Below are 16,725 nucleotides of genomic sequence, written 5' to 3' on the forward strand. Positions count from 1 at the left end.
ATTGTGATATACAGAGCATTTAAAAACTGCAGGTAACGAACAGCATTGGAGCAGCAAAATGCATTGTGATATGCAGCGCATTTAAAAACTGCGCCGGTAACAGTAACAGCATTGGAGCAGCAAAATACATTGAGATTTACAGCCCATTTAAAAACTGCGCGTGTAGACAACAGCGAAGAAGCAGCTGCATCGTAATATACTGTAGAGCGCATTCACAAGCGATGCGAGAAGCAGCACCGCCAAAACAGGCGGGGGAAAGTAAAAAAAGGACGTCGATAGGAAGCAGAGGGAGGAACAGCAGAACCAGAAACTCAGCTAAGTACTTCATTTATTATACACTTTCTAAATTATTATACCAGATCAGTGTAACTATCCAGATGTATCTTCATAGATACTAAAAGTAATTAATCAGTAATTACTTCAATATCAAAACTAAGCTGTTGACTAATTAATGCTGGTCCTCCAGTGATCCCATTGGCTCTAGTCGAGGTAGAGACACTCTGAATGTCTGGAAAGTTTGCTCCAGAGAACAGTCAAATTTCAGAAGAAAGCACAGGTGAAGTAAGGGAAGTGTGCCACTCAACCAACAGAATATAGAGGAAGAAGTCCCATAACGACTGGTCTTGGAATCAAGGCAGTTTACTGGAGTTAAGATAGAGGGCAGCAAGGTAGCATTGTGGATAGCACAATTGCTTCACAGCTCCAGGGTCCCAGGTTTGATTCCGGCTTGGGTCACTGTCTGTGCGGAGTCTGCACATCCTCCCCGTGTGTGCGTGGGTTTCCTCCGGGTGCTCCGGTTTCCTCCCACAGTCCAAAGATGTGCAGGTTAGGTGGATTGGCCATGATAGATTGCCCTTAGTGTCCAAAATTGCCCTTAATGTTGGGTGGGGTTATTGGGTTACGGGGATAGGGTGGAGGTGTTGGTAGGGTGCTCTTTCCAAGAGCCGGCGCAGACCCGATGGGCCGAATGGCCTCCTTCTGCACTGTAAATTGTATGATTATCTATGAGAGCTCGGCCATGGTCTAATTGAATGGTGCAACAGGCTTCTCCGGCTAAGTAGCCTCTTGCTGTTCATATGTTGGTTGTTCTCCAGTAAATCTGGCATAATCATCTAAAATGTACTGTGAGTTTCTCTTGTACCCTGGAGGGTGTAGTAGATGACGGTTGCCTTTGACCTCCCTATTCTCTGCTTCCTTTCACTTTGCCCATTTTACCACCAGCACCAAATGTGAGGAGTGTATTGATTTCTTTATCTCAAAGACAGAAGCTATCTGCTTCCTCTGCTGTCTTGGTCCCACGTCTCTTCCAGATTTCCTCTCGTCCCTGACCTTTCCAAGTGTAATTTCCGTTATCTTGAGTTTCAAATCTGCCACCTCATTGAAAGACTGAATGTCAAGCGGTAACTGAAGCCTCCTGTGCCACCCTCGCTCTCCCAGCAGCCCGTTCGTGCTCTGACTTGAATTTTTAATGGATTCGGACCAGTTCTCTTGGTCATGACATGTCTATCCCAGTAAGTTCTCAATCTCAGTCAGGCTGTTGGGAAATAAGTAAGTTGTATCCCCACATAATAATATAATAATAATAATTGCTTATTGTCACAAGTAGGCTTCAATGACGTTACTGTAAAAAGCCCCTCGTCGCCACATTCCTGCGCCTGTTTGGGGAGGCTGGTACAGGAATTGAACCATGCAGCTGGCCTTCTGCCCACTATGCTAAACCAGCCCCTGAATTGGGGAGTGAAGAGAATCTATTGAGTCAGCCCCGACTTGTCTTTTCTTGCCATTTAGTGAGTGGTTCAGGAACTTCAATAGGAGAGGCCTGGTTATTAGTCAGCTGGTCAAGCTCTGAATTGGTATGTTACGCTCAAGGTTGGGGCAGAGAAAGAAGGGAAAGGATTGACGCCCCAGGAAAGAAAAATATAACATTGCTTTGAATTTTGGTTACTGCAAAAAAGAGTTGAGCGAGATGTCTGTCATAATTTCGCTCTTTGCTGAGCATTTCTGTTCTGTAGAAGATGCCAGCTTGGTGCCAGGGGAGTTGGTGTTCTCATGTGCTGCTGCTTGTTTAAATGCAGACGAAAGCCTGAAATGTATTTGATATATTCTCTCTTTCAGGAGTCAGCTTTTCTTCTATACGTCAGGAATGAGTCTTGGAGTTTTGGCTTCACTCATCATTCTCATCTTTGTCCTGGCTCGTTTACTACCCAAGGTAGGTCGGTCAGCATCTTTTCCTAGTCTGAAAAACAGACTCATTTATGTTTGTCTGCCCTGCAGGACCTTGCACTGTAATAGTTTCCTTGCACTTCAATGATGTATGTCTCGAGCTGAATTTTTTCCCACTTTTTGCAACTACTGCCAGCATCGTGTTTCCAGATGCCATGTATGTGAGGTGAAATATCATGTGACCTGTCCAATCTCCAAAGAGGAACCACTTCTGTGCCAGTACGGATTTTGTCCTCTTAAATGCAACCTTGATGTTTAAAGTGAGATTGCAATATGCGGAATGCAGAGAAATTCTGTGCTGTGAACATCTGCCTACTGGAAGCTGGATGGAGACTGTCCGAACTAGGCAGTTTTAGCAGAGAAACAGGTTTATCTGAATGGGATGGATTTGAACACCAGTTAACATAGAACATAGAACCTAGAACGATACAGTGCAGTACAGGCCCTTCGGCCCACGATGTTGCACCGAAACAAAAGCCATCTAACCTACACTATGCCATTATCATCCATATGTTTATCCAATAAACTTTTAAATGCCCTCAATGTTGGCGAGTTCACTACTGTAGCAGGTAGGGCATTCCACGGCCTCACTACTCTTTGCGTAAAGAACCTACCTCTGACCTCTGTCCTATATCTATTACCCCTCAGTTTAAAGCTATGTCCCCTCGTGCCAGCCATTTCCATCCGTGGGAAAAGGCTCTCACTGTCCACCCTATCCAACCCCCTGATCATTTTGTATGCCTCTATTAAGTCTCCTCTTAACCTTCTTCTCTCCAACGAAAACAACCTCAAGTCCATCAGCCTTTCCTCATAAGATTTTCCCTCCATACCAGGCAACATCCTGGTAAATCTCCTCTGCACCCGCTCCAAAGCCTCCACGTCCTTCCTATAATGCGGTGACCAGAACTGTACGCAATACTCCAAATGCGGCCGTACCAGAGTTCTGTACAGCTGCAACATGACCTCCCGACTCCGGAACTCAATCCCTCTACCAATAAAGGCCAACACTCCATAGGCCTTCTTCACAACCCTATCAACCTGGGTGGCAACTTTCAGGGATCTATGTACATGGACACCTAGATCCCTCTGCTCATCCACACTTTCAAGAACTTTCCATTAGCCAAATATTCCGCATTCCTGTTATTCCTTCCAAAGTGAATCACCTCACACTTCTCTACATTAAACTCCATTTGCCACCTCTCAGCCCAGCTCTGCAGCTTATCTATATCCCTCTGTAACCTGCTACATCCTTCCACACTATCGACAACACCACCGACTTTAGTATCGTCAGCAAATTTACTCACCCACCCTTCTGCGCCTTCCTCTAGGTCATTGATAAAAATGACAAACAGCAACGGCCCCAGAACAGATCCTTGTGGTACTCCACTTGTGACTGTACTCCATTCTGAACATTTCCCATCAACCACCACCCTCTGTCTTCTTTCAGCTAGCCAATTTCTGATCCACATCTCTAAATCACCCTCAATCCCCAGCCTCTGTATTTTCTGCAATAGCCTACCGTGGGGAACCTTATCAAACGCTTTGCTGAAATCCATATACACCACATCAACTGCTCTACCCTCATCTACCTGTTCAGTCACCTTCTCAAAGAACTCAATAAGGTTTGTGAGGCATGACCTACCCTTCACAAAGCCATGCTGACTATCCCTGATCATATTATTCCTATCTAGATGATTATAAATCTTGTCTCTTATAATCCCCTCCAAGACTTTACCCACGACAGACGTGAGGCTCACCGGTCTATAGTTGCCGGGGTTGTCTCTGCTCCCCTTTTTGAACAAAGGGACCACATTTGCTGTCCTCCAGTCCTCTAGCACTATTCCTGTAGCCAATGATGACATAAAAATCAAAGCCAAAGGTCCAGCAATCTCTTCCCTGGCCTCCCAGAGAATCCTAGGATAAATCCCATCAGGTCCCGGGGACTTATCTATTTTCAGCCTGTCCAGAATTGCCAACACCTCTTCCCTACGTACCTCAATGCCATCTATTCTATTAGCCTGGGGCTCAGCATTCTCCTCCACAACATTATCTTTTTCCTGAGTGAATACTGACGAAAAATATTCATTTAGTATCTCGCCTATCTCTTCAGACTCCACACACAATTTCCCATCCCTGTCCTTGACTGGTCCTACTCTTTCCCTAGTCATTCGCTTATTCCTGACATACCTATAGAAAGCTTTTGGGTTTTCCTTGATCCTTCCTGCCAAATACTTCTCATGTCCCCTCCTTGCTCGTCTTAGCTCTCTCTTTAGATCCTTCCTCGCTACCTTGTAACTATCCATCGCCCCAACTGAAACTTCACACCTCATCTTCACATAGGCCTCCTTCTTCCTCTTAACAAGAGATTCCACTTCCTTGGTAAACCACGGTTCCCTCGCTCGACGCCTTCCTCCCTGCCTGACCGGTACATACTTATCAAGAACACGCAGTAGCTGATCCTTAAGTTAAGAAGCTGTTGTGAAGACGACTTTGGAAAAGCGCAAAATTCACACTGTTCAGACACTGGACATAAAGTGGGAGTTTTATTTCTGTATCGGAATGATGCTATGACTGTTCACGGTAGCACAGTGGTTAGCACTGTTGCTTCACAGCTCCAGGGCCCCAGGTTCGATTCCCGGCTTGGGTCACTGGCTGCACGTTCTCCCCGTGTCAGCGTGGGTTTCCTCCGGGTGCTCCGGTTTCCTCCCGCAGTCCAAAGATGTGCAGGTTAGGTGGATTGGCCGTGATAAATTACCCTTAGTGTCCAAAAAGATTAGGTGGGGTTATGGGAATAGAGTGGAGTTGTGGTTAAGTAGGGTGTTCTTTCCAAGGGCTGGTGCAGGCTTGATGGGCCGAATGTCCTCTTCCTGCAGTGTAAATTCTATGATTCTACGTTCCATGATCTAGATTGGATGTCCCTCTTCTTCAGTTAACACCAAAAAAAACCTTGTTAATCTTTTCCCCCTTCTTTTTAAATATAGAAAAGTTCGCTCTATTTGCTGGTGGCAGGTGGTTGGTCTGTCTCTCTCTATCTGATCCAAGTGACACTGAGGAATTTGCAGTTTCTCGTAAGAGAGTATTGGCCGTACGTTTTAGGTGAGATTATTTACCGTTTGTAATATGCTACATGCAGGATTTGTTTGGAAAATGATGTCCAGCTGGTTCATACCAGCATGTGGTGGTTTTTACTTGTTCTCTGTCAATAGAACTTTGCAACTGGTGACTAAACTATTGAACTAATGGAATGAAGGTAGTTGTACACGTGTTGTGGTTAATAATAGAGAGTCCGCAACCATCTTCAACTTTTATCTCCCAAGTGTTTTCCCTTTTCCAAAAACGATTGTGTGGCATGAAGGAAACATCAGGTGTTGAGCTATATTTCTAGAGGCGTGGTCTGGGTTTAATTGACTCATAAACTCTGCTTCTAGCTCTCCCAAGGGCCAGCTCAGAAACTCTAAAGCTCCAGCAAGTTTAAAAACGTCCTTTGTGGGGAGGAAAGAACCAAGAAGTGATGGCTCACTGAGCTCTTGGGAGGATGTACAAGCTGCTTCCACCTCAACTGTGCGGGCTCCTTAAGATGGTGCGTGTAAATGCCACATGATGCCATTATTGTCAATAAAGCAGCCATGGTATTGTGCACAGCAGAATAGCCAAATTGTGTGCATGTGTGGTGGTTTAATTTTATTCAGTACATTGCAATTAAGATGTGAAACTTCACCAATTATTCTTTATTTTTCAGTTGTGGAGGATAATCACATGCTTAATTTACTTGGTTTTTTTTTTGATTGGCCATATCCTTTTATTAAAACAGTAAAAAATATATACAAGGCCAAACGGTACAAACACTAATTGTGTGTTGGAGAAACAGGGCACCCTCCCCTCAGTACCAATGTACGGGGAGGGGGGGGATACTCTGATTATTAAAACAGTTCACAACACAGTTGTACGAAAAAAGAATGGTACAAGCAACAAAGAACAAAGAAATGTACAGCACAGGAACAGACCCTTCGGCCCTCCAAGCCCGTGCCGACCATGCTGCCCGACTAAACTACAAGCTTCTACACTTCCTGGGTCCGTATCCCTCTATTCCCATCCTATTCATGTATTTGTCAAGATGCCCCTTAAACGTCACTATCGTCCCTGCTTCCACCACCTCCTCCGGTAGCGAGTTCCAGGCACCCACTACCCTCTGTGTAAAAAAAACTTGCCTCGTACATCTACTCTAAACCTCGCCCCTCTCACCTTAAACCTATGCCCCCTAGTAATTGACCCCTCTACCCTGGGGAAAAGCCTCTGACTATCCACTCCCAAGTGTGGCCTAACTAAGGTTCTATACAGCTGCAACATGACTTGCCAATTCTTATACTCAATGCCCCGGCCAATGAAGGCAAGCATGCCGTATGCCGTCTTGACTACCTTCTCCACCTGTGTTGCCCCTTTCAGTGACCTGTGGACCTGTACTCCTAGATCTCTTTGACTTTCAATACTCTTGAGGGTTCTACCATTCTCTGATACTCTTTAAAACAGTTCACAACACAGTTGTACTAAAAACGAATGGTACAAGCTCTAAACTTTGCGCTGGAGAGACCAGATACCCTCACCTCTGTACCAATAGAAGGGAAAGGGGAAGGGGGAGAGAGGGGAAAGGAGGGTGATGGGGAGGAATTTGGGGTGTTGGTGGAGGGGGGGTGGGCCAATAGGACACTTCCTGAACTATTTACGGAGGCAGAAAAATAAAAGAACCTTCAATTATGATGTGCCAGGTTCCGGGAGTCCCCCATCTTGGTCTGGTTATCTAACAGCACCGCTTAACCTTGTATATTTTTGTTTAGATGTAATAAAATAGATTGAGTTGCGTTGCATGGTATGACGCTCCTGTCATCATCCCATTACTGTGAGCAACGCTACAGGTGATCTAGTATTCATACATTTTAATCCCCCAGGTTGAAATTATTTTAACGGTGAACCTCTGTGTGTATTCTTTTACGAAACTGGATTTTATTTCACCAAACTTGACCTAACTTTCTCAGTCTTGCTACTGGAAACTTTACAAATTCAGAGTGCTATAGACTTTCAAGGATGAACATTGTCCTGAGCCAGTAGTGTGCGTATTGCTTTGGGTAGGAGACTGGTGTATGTCACAGGGGCTGGTTTAGCACAGGGTTAAATCGCTGGCTTTGAAAGCAGACCAAGGCAGGCCGGCAGCACGGTTCAATTCCCGTACCAGCCTCCCCGAACAGACGCCGGAATGTTGCGACTAGGGGCTTTTCACAGTAACTTCATTGAAGCCTACTTGTGACAATAAGTGATTTTCATTTCATTTCATTCATTTTTTCATTTCATTTCACATGGGAGGACAGGGGTGTAAAGAACATAAGAACTAGGAGCAGGAGTCGGCCATCTGGCCCCTCGAGCCTGCTCCACCATTCAATGAGATCATGTCTGATCTTTTGTGGACTCAGCTCCACTTTCCACCCCGAACACCATAACCCTTAATCCCTTTATTCTTCAAAAAACTATCTATCTTTATCTTAAAAACATTTAATGAAGGAGCCTCTACTGCTTCACTGGGCAAGGAATTCCATAGATTCACAACCCTTTGGGAGAAGACGTTCCTCCTAAACTCAGTCCTAAATCTACTTCCCCTTATTTTGAGGCTGTGCCCCCTAGTTCTGCTTTCACCCGCCAGTGGAAACAACAAAGACCTGCCCGCATCTATCCTATCTATTCCCTTCATAAGTTTATATGTTTCTATAAGATCCCCCCCCCCTCATCCTTCTAAATTCCAACGAGTACAGTCCCAGTCTACTCAACCTCTCCTCGTAATCCAACCCCTTGAGCTCTGGGATTATCATAGGGAATCTCCTCTGCACACCCTCCAGTGCCAGTACGTCCTTTCTCAAGTAAGGAGAACAAAACTGAACACAATACTCCAGGTGTGGCCTCACTTTATACAATTGCAGCAGAACCTCCCTAGTCTTAAACTCCATCCCTCTAGCAATGAAGGACAAAATTCCATTTACCTTCTTATGTTCCTCCTGCAGGATGTTTGAGGTGAGGGATGCAGTTAGTGTCCCTGCTGATTTTACCTGCAGGAAGTGCTGCCATCTCCAGCTCCTCCAAGACCGAGTTAGGGAACTGGAGCTGGAGTTGGAAGAACTTAGGATCATTCGGGAGGCAGAAGGGGTCATAGATAGAAGCTTCAGGGAATTAGTTACACCAAAGATTGGAGATAGGTGGGTAACTGTAAGAGGGACTGGGAAAAAGCAGTCAGTGCAGGGATCCCCTGCGGTCGTTCCCCTGAGAATCAAGTATACCGCTTTGGATACTTGTGGGGGGGGGGGGGGCTTACCAGGGGTAAGCCATGGGGTACGGGCCTCTGGCACGGAGTCTGTCCCTGTTGCTCAGAAGGGAAGGGGGGAGAGGAGCAGAGCATTAGTAATTGGGGACTCTATAGTCGGGGGCACAGATAGGAGATTTTGTGGGAGCGTGAGAGACTCACGTTTGGTATGTTGCCTCCCAGGTGCAAGGGTACGTGATGTCTCGGATCGTGTTTTCCGGGTCCTTAGGGGGGAGGGGGAGCAGCCCCAAGTCGTGGTCCACATTGGCACTAACGACATAGGTAGGAAAGGGGGCAAGGATGTCAGGCAGGCTTTCAGGGAGCTAGGATGGAAGCTCAGAACTAGAACAAACAGAGTTGTTATCTCTGGATTGTTGCCCGTGCCACGTGATAGTGAGATGAGGAATAGGGAGAGAGAGCATTTAAACACGTGGCTACAGGGATGGTGCAGGCGGGAGGGATTCAGATTTCTGGATAACTGGGGCTCTTTCTGGGGAAGGTGGGACCTCTACAGACAGGATGGTCTACATCTGAACCTGAGGGGCACTAATATCCTGGGGGGGGGAGATTTGTTAGTGCTCTTTGGGGGGGTTTAAACTAATGCAGCAGGGGCATGGGAACCTGGATTGTAGTTTTAGGGTAAGGGAGAATGAGAGTATAGAGGTCAGGAGCACAGATTTGACGTCGCAGGAGGGGGCCAGTGTTCAGGTAGGTGGTTTGAAGTGTGTCTACTTCAATGCCAGGAGTATACGAAACAAGGTAGGGGAACTGACAGCATCGGTTGGTACCTGGGACTTCGATGTTGTGGCCATTTCGGAGACATGGATAGAGCAGGGACAGGAATGGATGTTACAGGTTCCGGGGTTTAGGTGTTTTAGTAAGCTCCGAGAAGGAGGCAAAAGAGGGGGAGGTGTGGCGCTGCTAGTCAAGAGCAGTATTACGGTGGCGGAGAGGATGCTAGATGGGGACTCTTCTTCCGAGGTAGTATGGGCTGAAGTTAGAAACAGGAAAGGAGAGGTCACCCTGTTGGGAGTTTTTTATAGGCCTCCTAATAGTTCTAGGGATGTAGAGGAAAGGATGGCGAAGATGATTCTGGATATGAGCGAAAGTAACAGGGTAGTTATTATGGGAGACTTTAACTTTCCAAATATTGACTGGAAAAGATATAGTTCGAGTACATTAGATGGGTCGTTTTTTGTACAGTGTGTGCAGGAGGGTTTCCTGACACAGTTTGTTGACAGGCCAACAAGAGGCGAGGCCACATTGGATTTGGTTTTGGGTAATGAACCAGGCCAGGTGTTGGATTTGGAGGTAGGTGAGCACTTTGGGGACAGTGACCACAATTCGGTGACGTTTACGTTAAGGATGGAAAGGGATAAGTATACACCGCAGGGCAAGAGTTATAGCTGGGGGAAGGGCAATTATGATGCCATTAGATGTGACTTGGGGGGGATAAGGTGGAGAAGTAGGCTGCAAGTGTTGGGCACACTGGATAAGTGGGGCTTGTTCAAGGATCAGCTACTGCGTGTTCTTGATAAGTATGTACCGGTCAGACAGGGAGGAAGGCGTCGAGCGAGGGAACCGTGGTTTACCAAGGAAGTGCAATCTCTTGTTAAGAGGAAGAAGGAGACCTATGTGAAGATGAAGTGTGAAGTTTTGGTTGGGGTGATGGATAGTTACAAGGTAGCGAGGAAGGATCTAAAGAGAGAGCTAAGATGAGCAAGGAGGGGACATGAGAAGTATTTGGCAGGAAGGATCAAGGAAAACCCAAAAGCTTTCTATAGGTATGTCAGGAATAAGCGAATGACTAGGGAAAGAGTAGGACCAGTCAAGGACAGGGATGGGAAATTGTGTGTGGAGTCTGAAGAGATAGGCGAGATACTAAATGAATATTTTTCGTCAGTATTCACTCAGGAAAAAGATAATGTTGTGGAGGAGAATGCTGAGCCCCAGGCTAATAGAATAGATGGCATTGAGGTACGTAGGGAAGAGGTGTTGGCAATTCTGGACAGGCTGAAAATAGATAAGTCCCCGGGACCTGATGGGATTTATCCTAGGATTCTCTGGGAGGCCAGGGAAGAGATTGCTGGACCTTTGGCTTTGATTTTTATGTCATCATTGGCTACAGGAATAGTGCTAGAGGACTGGAGGACAGCAAATGTGGTCCCTTTGTTCAAAAAGGGGAGCAGAGACAACCCCGGCAACTATAGACCGGTGAGCCTCACGTCTGTCGTGGGTAAAGTCTTGGAGGGGATTATAAGAGACAAGATTTATAATCATCTAGATAGGAATAATATGATCAGGGATAGTCAGCATGGCTTTGTGAAGGGTAGGTCATGCCTCACAAACCTTATTGAGTTCTTTGAGAAGGTGACTGAACAGGTAGACGAGGGTAGAGTAGTTGATGTGGTGTATATGGATTTCAGCAAAGCGTTTGATAAGGTTCCCCACGGTAGGCTATTGCAAAAAATACGGAGGCTGGGGATTGAGGGTGATTTAGAGATGTGGATCAGAAATTGGCTAGCTGAAAGAAGACAGAGGGTGGTGGTTGATGGGAAATGTTCAGAATGGAGTGCAGTCACAAGTGGAGTACCACAAGGATCTGTTCTGGGGCCGTTGCTGTTTGTCATTTTTATCAATGACCTAGAGGAAGGCGCAGAAGGGTGGGTGAGTAAATTTGCAGACGATACTAAAGTCGGTGGTGTTGTCGATAGTGTGGAAGGATGTAGCAGGTTACAGAGGGATATAGATAAGCTGCAGAGCTGGGCTGAGAGGTGGCAAATGGAGTTTAATGTAGAGAAGTGTGAGGTGATTCACTTTGGAAGGAATAACAGGAATGCGGAATATTTGGCTAATGGTAGGTAAAGTTCTTGAAAGTGTGGATGAGCAGAGGGATCTAGGTGTCCATGTACATAGATCCCTGAAAGTTGCCACCCAGGTTGATAGGGTTGTGAAGAAGGCCTATGGAGTGTTGGCCTTTATTGGTAGAGGGATTGAGTTCCGGAGTCGGGAGGTCATGTTGCAGCTGTACAGAACTCTGGTACGGCCGTATTTGGAGTATTGCGTACAGTTCTGGTCACCGCATTATAGGAAGGACGTGGAGGCTTTGGAGCGGGTGCAGAGGAGATTTACCAGGATGTTGCCTGGTATGGTGGGAAAATCTAATGAGGAAAGGCTGATGGACTTGAGGTTGTTTTCGTTGGAGAGAAGAAGGTTAAGAGGAGACTTAATAGAGGCATACAAAATGATCAGGGGGTTGGATAGGGTGGACAGTGAGAGCCTTCTCCCGCGGATGGATATGGCTGGCACGAGGGGACATAACTTTAAACTGAGGGGTAATAGATATAGGACAGAGGTCAGAGGTAGGTTCTTTACGCAAAGAGTAGTGAGGCCGTGGAATGCCCTACCTGCTACAGTAGTGAACTCGCCAACATTGAGGGCATTTAAAAGTTTATTGGATAAACATATGGATGATAATGGCATAGTGTAGGTTAGATGGCTTTTGTTTCGGTGCAACATCGTGGGCCGAAGGGCCTGTACTGCGCTGTATTGTTCTATGTTCTATGTTAATCACCTGTTGCACCTGTAAACCTACTTTTTGCGACTCATGCACTAGCACACCCAGGTCTCTCTGCAGAGCAGCATGTTTTAATATTTTATCATTTAAATAATAATCCCTTTTGCTGTTATTCCTACCAAAATGGATAACCTCACATTTGTCAACATTGTATTCCATCTGGCAGACCCTAGCCCATTCACTTAGCCTATCCAAATCCCTCTGCAGACTTCCAGTATCCTCTGCACTTTTTGCTTTACCACTTATCTTAGTGTCGTCTGCAAACTTGGACACATTGCCCTTGGTCCCCAACTCCAAATCATCTATGTAAATTGTGAACAGTTGTGGGCCCAACACTGATCCCTGAGGGACACCACTAGCTACTGATTGCCAACCAGAGAAACACCCATTAATCCCCACTCTTTGCTTTCTATGAATTAACCAATCCTCTATCCATGCTACTACTTTCCCCTTAATGCCATGCATCTTTATCTTATGCAGCAACCTTTTGTGTGGCGCCTTGTCAAAGGCTTTCTGGAAATCCAGATATACCACATCCATTGGCTCCCCGTTATCTACCGCACTATTAATGTCCTCAAAAAATTCCACTAAATTAGTTAGGCACGACCTGCCCTTTATGAACCCATGCTGCGTCTGCCCAATGGGACAATTTCCATCCAGATGCCTCGCTATTTCTTCCTTGATGATAGATTCCAGCATCTTCCCTACTACCAAAGTTAAGCTCACTGGCCTATAATTACCCGCTTTCTGCCTACCTCCTTTTTTAAACAGTGGTGTCACGTTTGCTAATTTCCAATCCGCCGGGACCACCCCAGAGTCTAGTGAATTTTGGTAAATTATCACTAGTGCAATTGCAATTTCCCTAGCCATCTCTTTTAGCACTCTGGGATGCATTCCATCAGGTCCAGGAGACTTGCCTACCTTTAGCCTCATTAGCTTGCCCATCACTACCTCCTTGGTGATAACAATCCTCTCAAGGTCCTCACCTGTCATAGCTTCATTTCCATCAGTCACTGGCATGTTATTTGTGTCTTCCACTGTGAAGACCGACCCAAAAAACCTGTTCAGTTCCTCAGCCATTTCCTCATCTCCCATTATTAAATCTCCCTTTTCATCCTCTAAAGGACCAATATTTACCTTAGGCACTCTTTTTTGTTTTATGCAGCAAGAGCAGCAAGACACTGCTCCTATAACTTATGGTCCATGCAACCAACTCTGATATCTACCAGTGCTTTTGTCACCAACAGGTAGAATCTGTTCGAGAGGCCTGGATGATCCTCTTATTTATCATCCTCTTTTGTGGGCAGCACGGTAGCACAAGTGATTAGCACTGTGGCTTCACAGCACCAGGGTCCCAGGTTCGATTCCCTGCTGGGTCACTGTCTGTGCGGAGTCTGCATGTTCTCCCCGTGTCTGCGTGGATTTCCTCCGGGTGCTCCGGTTTCCTCCCACAGTGCAAAGATGTGCAGGTTTGGTGGATTGGCCATGATAAATTGCCCTTAGTGTCCAAAAAAGGATAGATGGGGTTATTGGGTTATGGGGATAGGGTGGAAGTGAGGGCTTAAATGGGTCGGTGCAGACTCGATGGGCCGAATGGCCTCCTTCTCCACTGTATGTTCTATGTTCTATCCCTCACAGTTGTTATGATCCCCAAAGAAACCGATCGCTTTGGAGAAAGAGATGAATTCCCCAGTGACCAACAGAAATGACTGAAGGAGGGGCAGCACGGTGGCACAGTGGGATAGCCCTGCTGTCTCACGGCACCGAGGTTCCAGGTTCGATCCCGGCCCCGGGTCACTGTCTGTGTGAAGTTGCACATTCTCCCTGTGTCTGCGTGGGTTTCACCCCCACAACCCAAAGATGTGCAGGGTAGGTGGATTGGCCGCGATAAATTGCCCCTTAATTGGAAAAAATTAATTGGGTATTCTAAATTTTTTTTTAAATGACTGAAGGACAAGATTTCACATTTTAAGTCTTTTGTTGCAACAAACAAACTAAAATCAACATAGACTAAACATTAGAACGTAGAACATAGAACTGTACAGCACAGTACAGACCCTTCGGCGCACGATGTTGTGCCGAACTAGTCTGAAACTAAGATTAAATCAACCTTCTCCCAATCATTCTAGTGCACTCCATATGCCTATCCAATAACTGCTTGAAAGTTCCTAAAGTGTCCGACTCCACTACCATAGCTGGGAGTGCGTTCCACGCCCCTACCACTCTCTGAGTGAAGAACCTACCTCTGACATCCCTCCTATATCGTCCACCATGAACCTTGTAGTTATGCCCCCTTGTAACAGCTACATCCACCCGAGGAAAAAGTCACTGAACGTCCACTCTATCTATCCCTCTCATCATCTTATACACCTCAATTAAGTCACCTCTCATCCTCCTTCGCTCCAATGAGAAAAGCCCTAGCTCCCTCAACCTTTCCTCATAAGACCCACCCTCCAATCCAGGCAGCATCCTGGTAAATCTCCTTTGCACCCTTTCCAATGCTTCCACATCCTTCCTATAATGAGGTGACCAGAACTGCACACAATACTCCAAATGTGGTCTCACCAGGGTCCGGTACAGTTGCAGCATAACCCCGCGGCTCTTAAACTCAACCCCCGTGTTAATAAACGCTAACACACTGTAGGCTTTCTTCACGGCTCCATCCACTTGGGTGGCAACTTTCAGAGATCTATGGACATGAACTCCGAGATCTCTCTGCTCCTCCACATTCCTCAGAACCCTGCCGTTAACCCTGTAATCCGCATTCAAATTTGTCCGACCAAAATGAATCACCTCACACTTATCAGGGTTAAACTCCATCTGCCATTTTTCGGCCCAGCTCTGCATCCTATCAATGTCTCTTTGCAGCCTACAACAGCCCTCCACCTCATCCACTACTCCACCAATCTTGGTGTCATCAGCAAATTTACTAACCCAACCTTCAGCCCCCTCCTCCAAGTCATTGATAAAAATCACAAATAGCAGAGGACCCAGCACTGATCCCTGTGGTACACCGCTGGTAACTGGTCTCCAGTCTGAAAATTTACCATCTACCACTACCCTCTGTCTTCTATGTGATAGCCAGTTACTGATCCAATCGGCCAAATTTCCCTCTGTGCCATGCCTCCTTAATTTCTGCATGAGCCGACCATGGGGCACCTTATCAAACGCCTTACTAAAATCCATGTATACGACATCAACTGCTCTACCTTCATCAATGTACTTAGTTACCTCCTCAAAGAATACAATTAAACTTGTGAGGCAAGACTTACCCCTCACAAATCCGTGCTGACTATCCTGGATTAAGCTGTATCTTTCCAAATGATCATAAATCCTATCCCTCCGGACCCTTTCCAATAATTTACTTATGACCGAAGTGAGACTAACCGGCCTATAATTCCCAGAGCTATACCTATCCCCTTCCTTGAACAAGGGGACAACATTCGCCTCTCTCCAGTCTTCTGGCACTATTCCTGCAGACAGTGAGGACATAAAGATCAAAGCCAAAGGCTCTGCAATCTCATCCCTCGCCTCCCAAAGAATCCTAGGATATATCCCATCAGGCCCAGGGGACTTATTTATCCTCAGGCTTCTCAAAATTTCTCACACATCTTCCTTCCGAATATCTACCTCCTCCAGCCTACCAGCCTGTATCGCACTATCCTCCTCAACAACATGGCCCCTCTCCTAACAGGAAACTAATACAACAAACTAGAGAAAACGTACATAACCATTAACTAGCTAACACAACTGAAATATACTTTGACGTGTTTTTATTTTACGCCATGCTTTCAGCAGATACGTGGCCTTAATTGTTCCAATCTGCTCCCAGCTCTTCAGCAGACTTCCTACTCCTTGACATGCCAGAGTCGAATCTCCCAATCCCCTTTGAAAATTGCTAGCTGCAGCTGCATGCTGACTTCCTGTGTTCCTTATAGCAGCACACCCAAATCTCTTTGAACATCAACACTTACAGGCTTTGTACCTTTTATAAAAATTAAAAAAATCTGCTTTTTTTCTTACAACCAAACTTCACACTTCCATCTGCCATATTGTTGCCCACTCACTTAACCTCTCGCTATCTCTTTACAGCCTCTGTGGCCTTGCCATAGCTCACCTTTCCACCTCGCTTGGTATCAATAGCAAACACAGATACATTACTCTCTCTCTCTTTTAAGGCATTAAGATAGATTGTGGAGACCCCAGCACTGATACTTGCAGCACTCCCATTATTCGCTGCCTGTCCACTTAAAAGAAAAAGCCCCATTTATGTCCACTCTCTGCTTTCTATCAATTAACCAAATCTCTACTAATGCAAATATATTACCTCAACTCCATGAGCCCTTATCCTGCCTATTAACCTTTGTGAGGCACTGTTATCACCCCCACGAGACCAACGGGGATGTCCTGATCGATCTCCCCGTGGATTTGGGGATCGCGTGCGATTTGCCCCTTGCGCCCGGATCCGCGCGGAGTGCAACAGTGTTGTTGAATCGTGTCCACTATGTTCACTATTTCGCAGTGGATCTTTTACAATGCTATCACAAATTACTCCTGCTTCATTCCACAACACTAGTGGTGGGGT

General features: G+C 46.0%; 1 protein-coding gene across 3 annotated transcripts in view; it reads left to right on the forward strand.

Annotated features, from left to right (window-relative positions):
• The window catches only part of nemp1 (nuclear envelope integral membrane protein 1), a 124,017-nt gene that overhangs the window by 60,898 nt on the left and 46,394 nt on the right, over positions 1-16,725 (forward strand). For all 3 annotated transcript variants that reach the window (XM_072493726.1, XM_072493728.1, XM_072493727.1), the window contains exons 5-6: positions 2,116-2,209; positions 5,205-5,319. In XM_072493726.1, coding sequence (XP_072349827.1) covers positions 2,116-2,209; positions 5,205-5,319 — 209 coding nt within the window. The remainder of the gene's footprint in view (positions 1-2,115; positions 2,210-5,204; positions 5,320-16,725) is intronic.

Source organism: Scyliorhinus torazame, chromosome X, assembly GCF_047496885.1.
Source record: "Scyliorhinus torazame isolate Kashiwa2021f chromosome X, sScyTor2.1, whole genome shotgun sequence".
In the NCBI taxonomy this organism is placed as follows: Eukaryota; Metazoa; Chordata; class Chondrichthyes; order Carcharhiniformes; family Scyliorhinidae; genus Scyliorhinus; species Scyliorhinus torazame.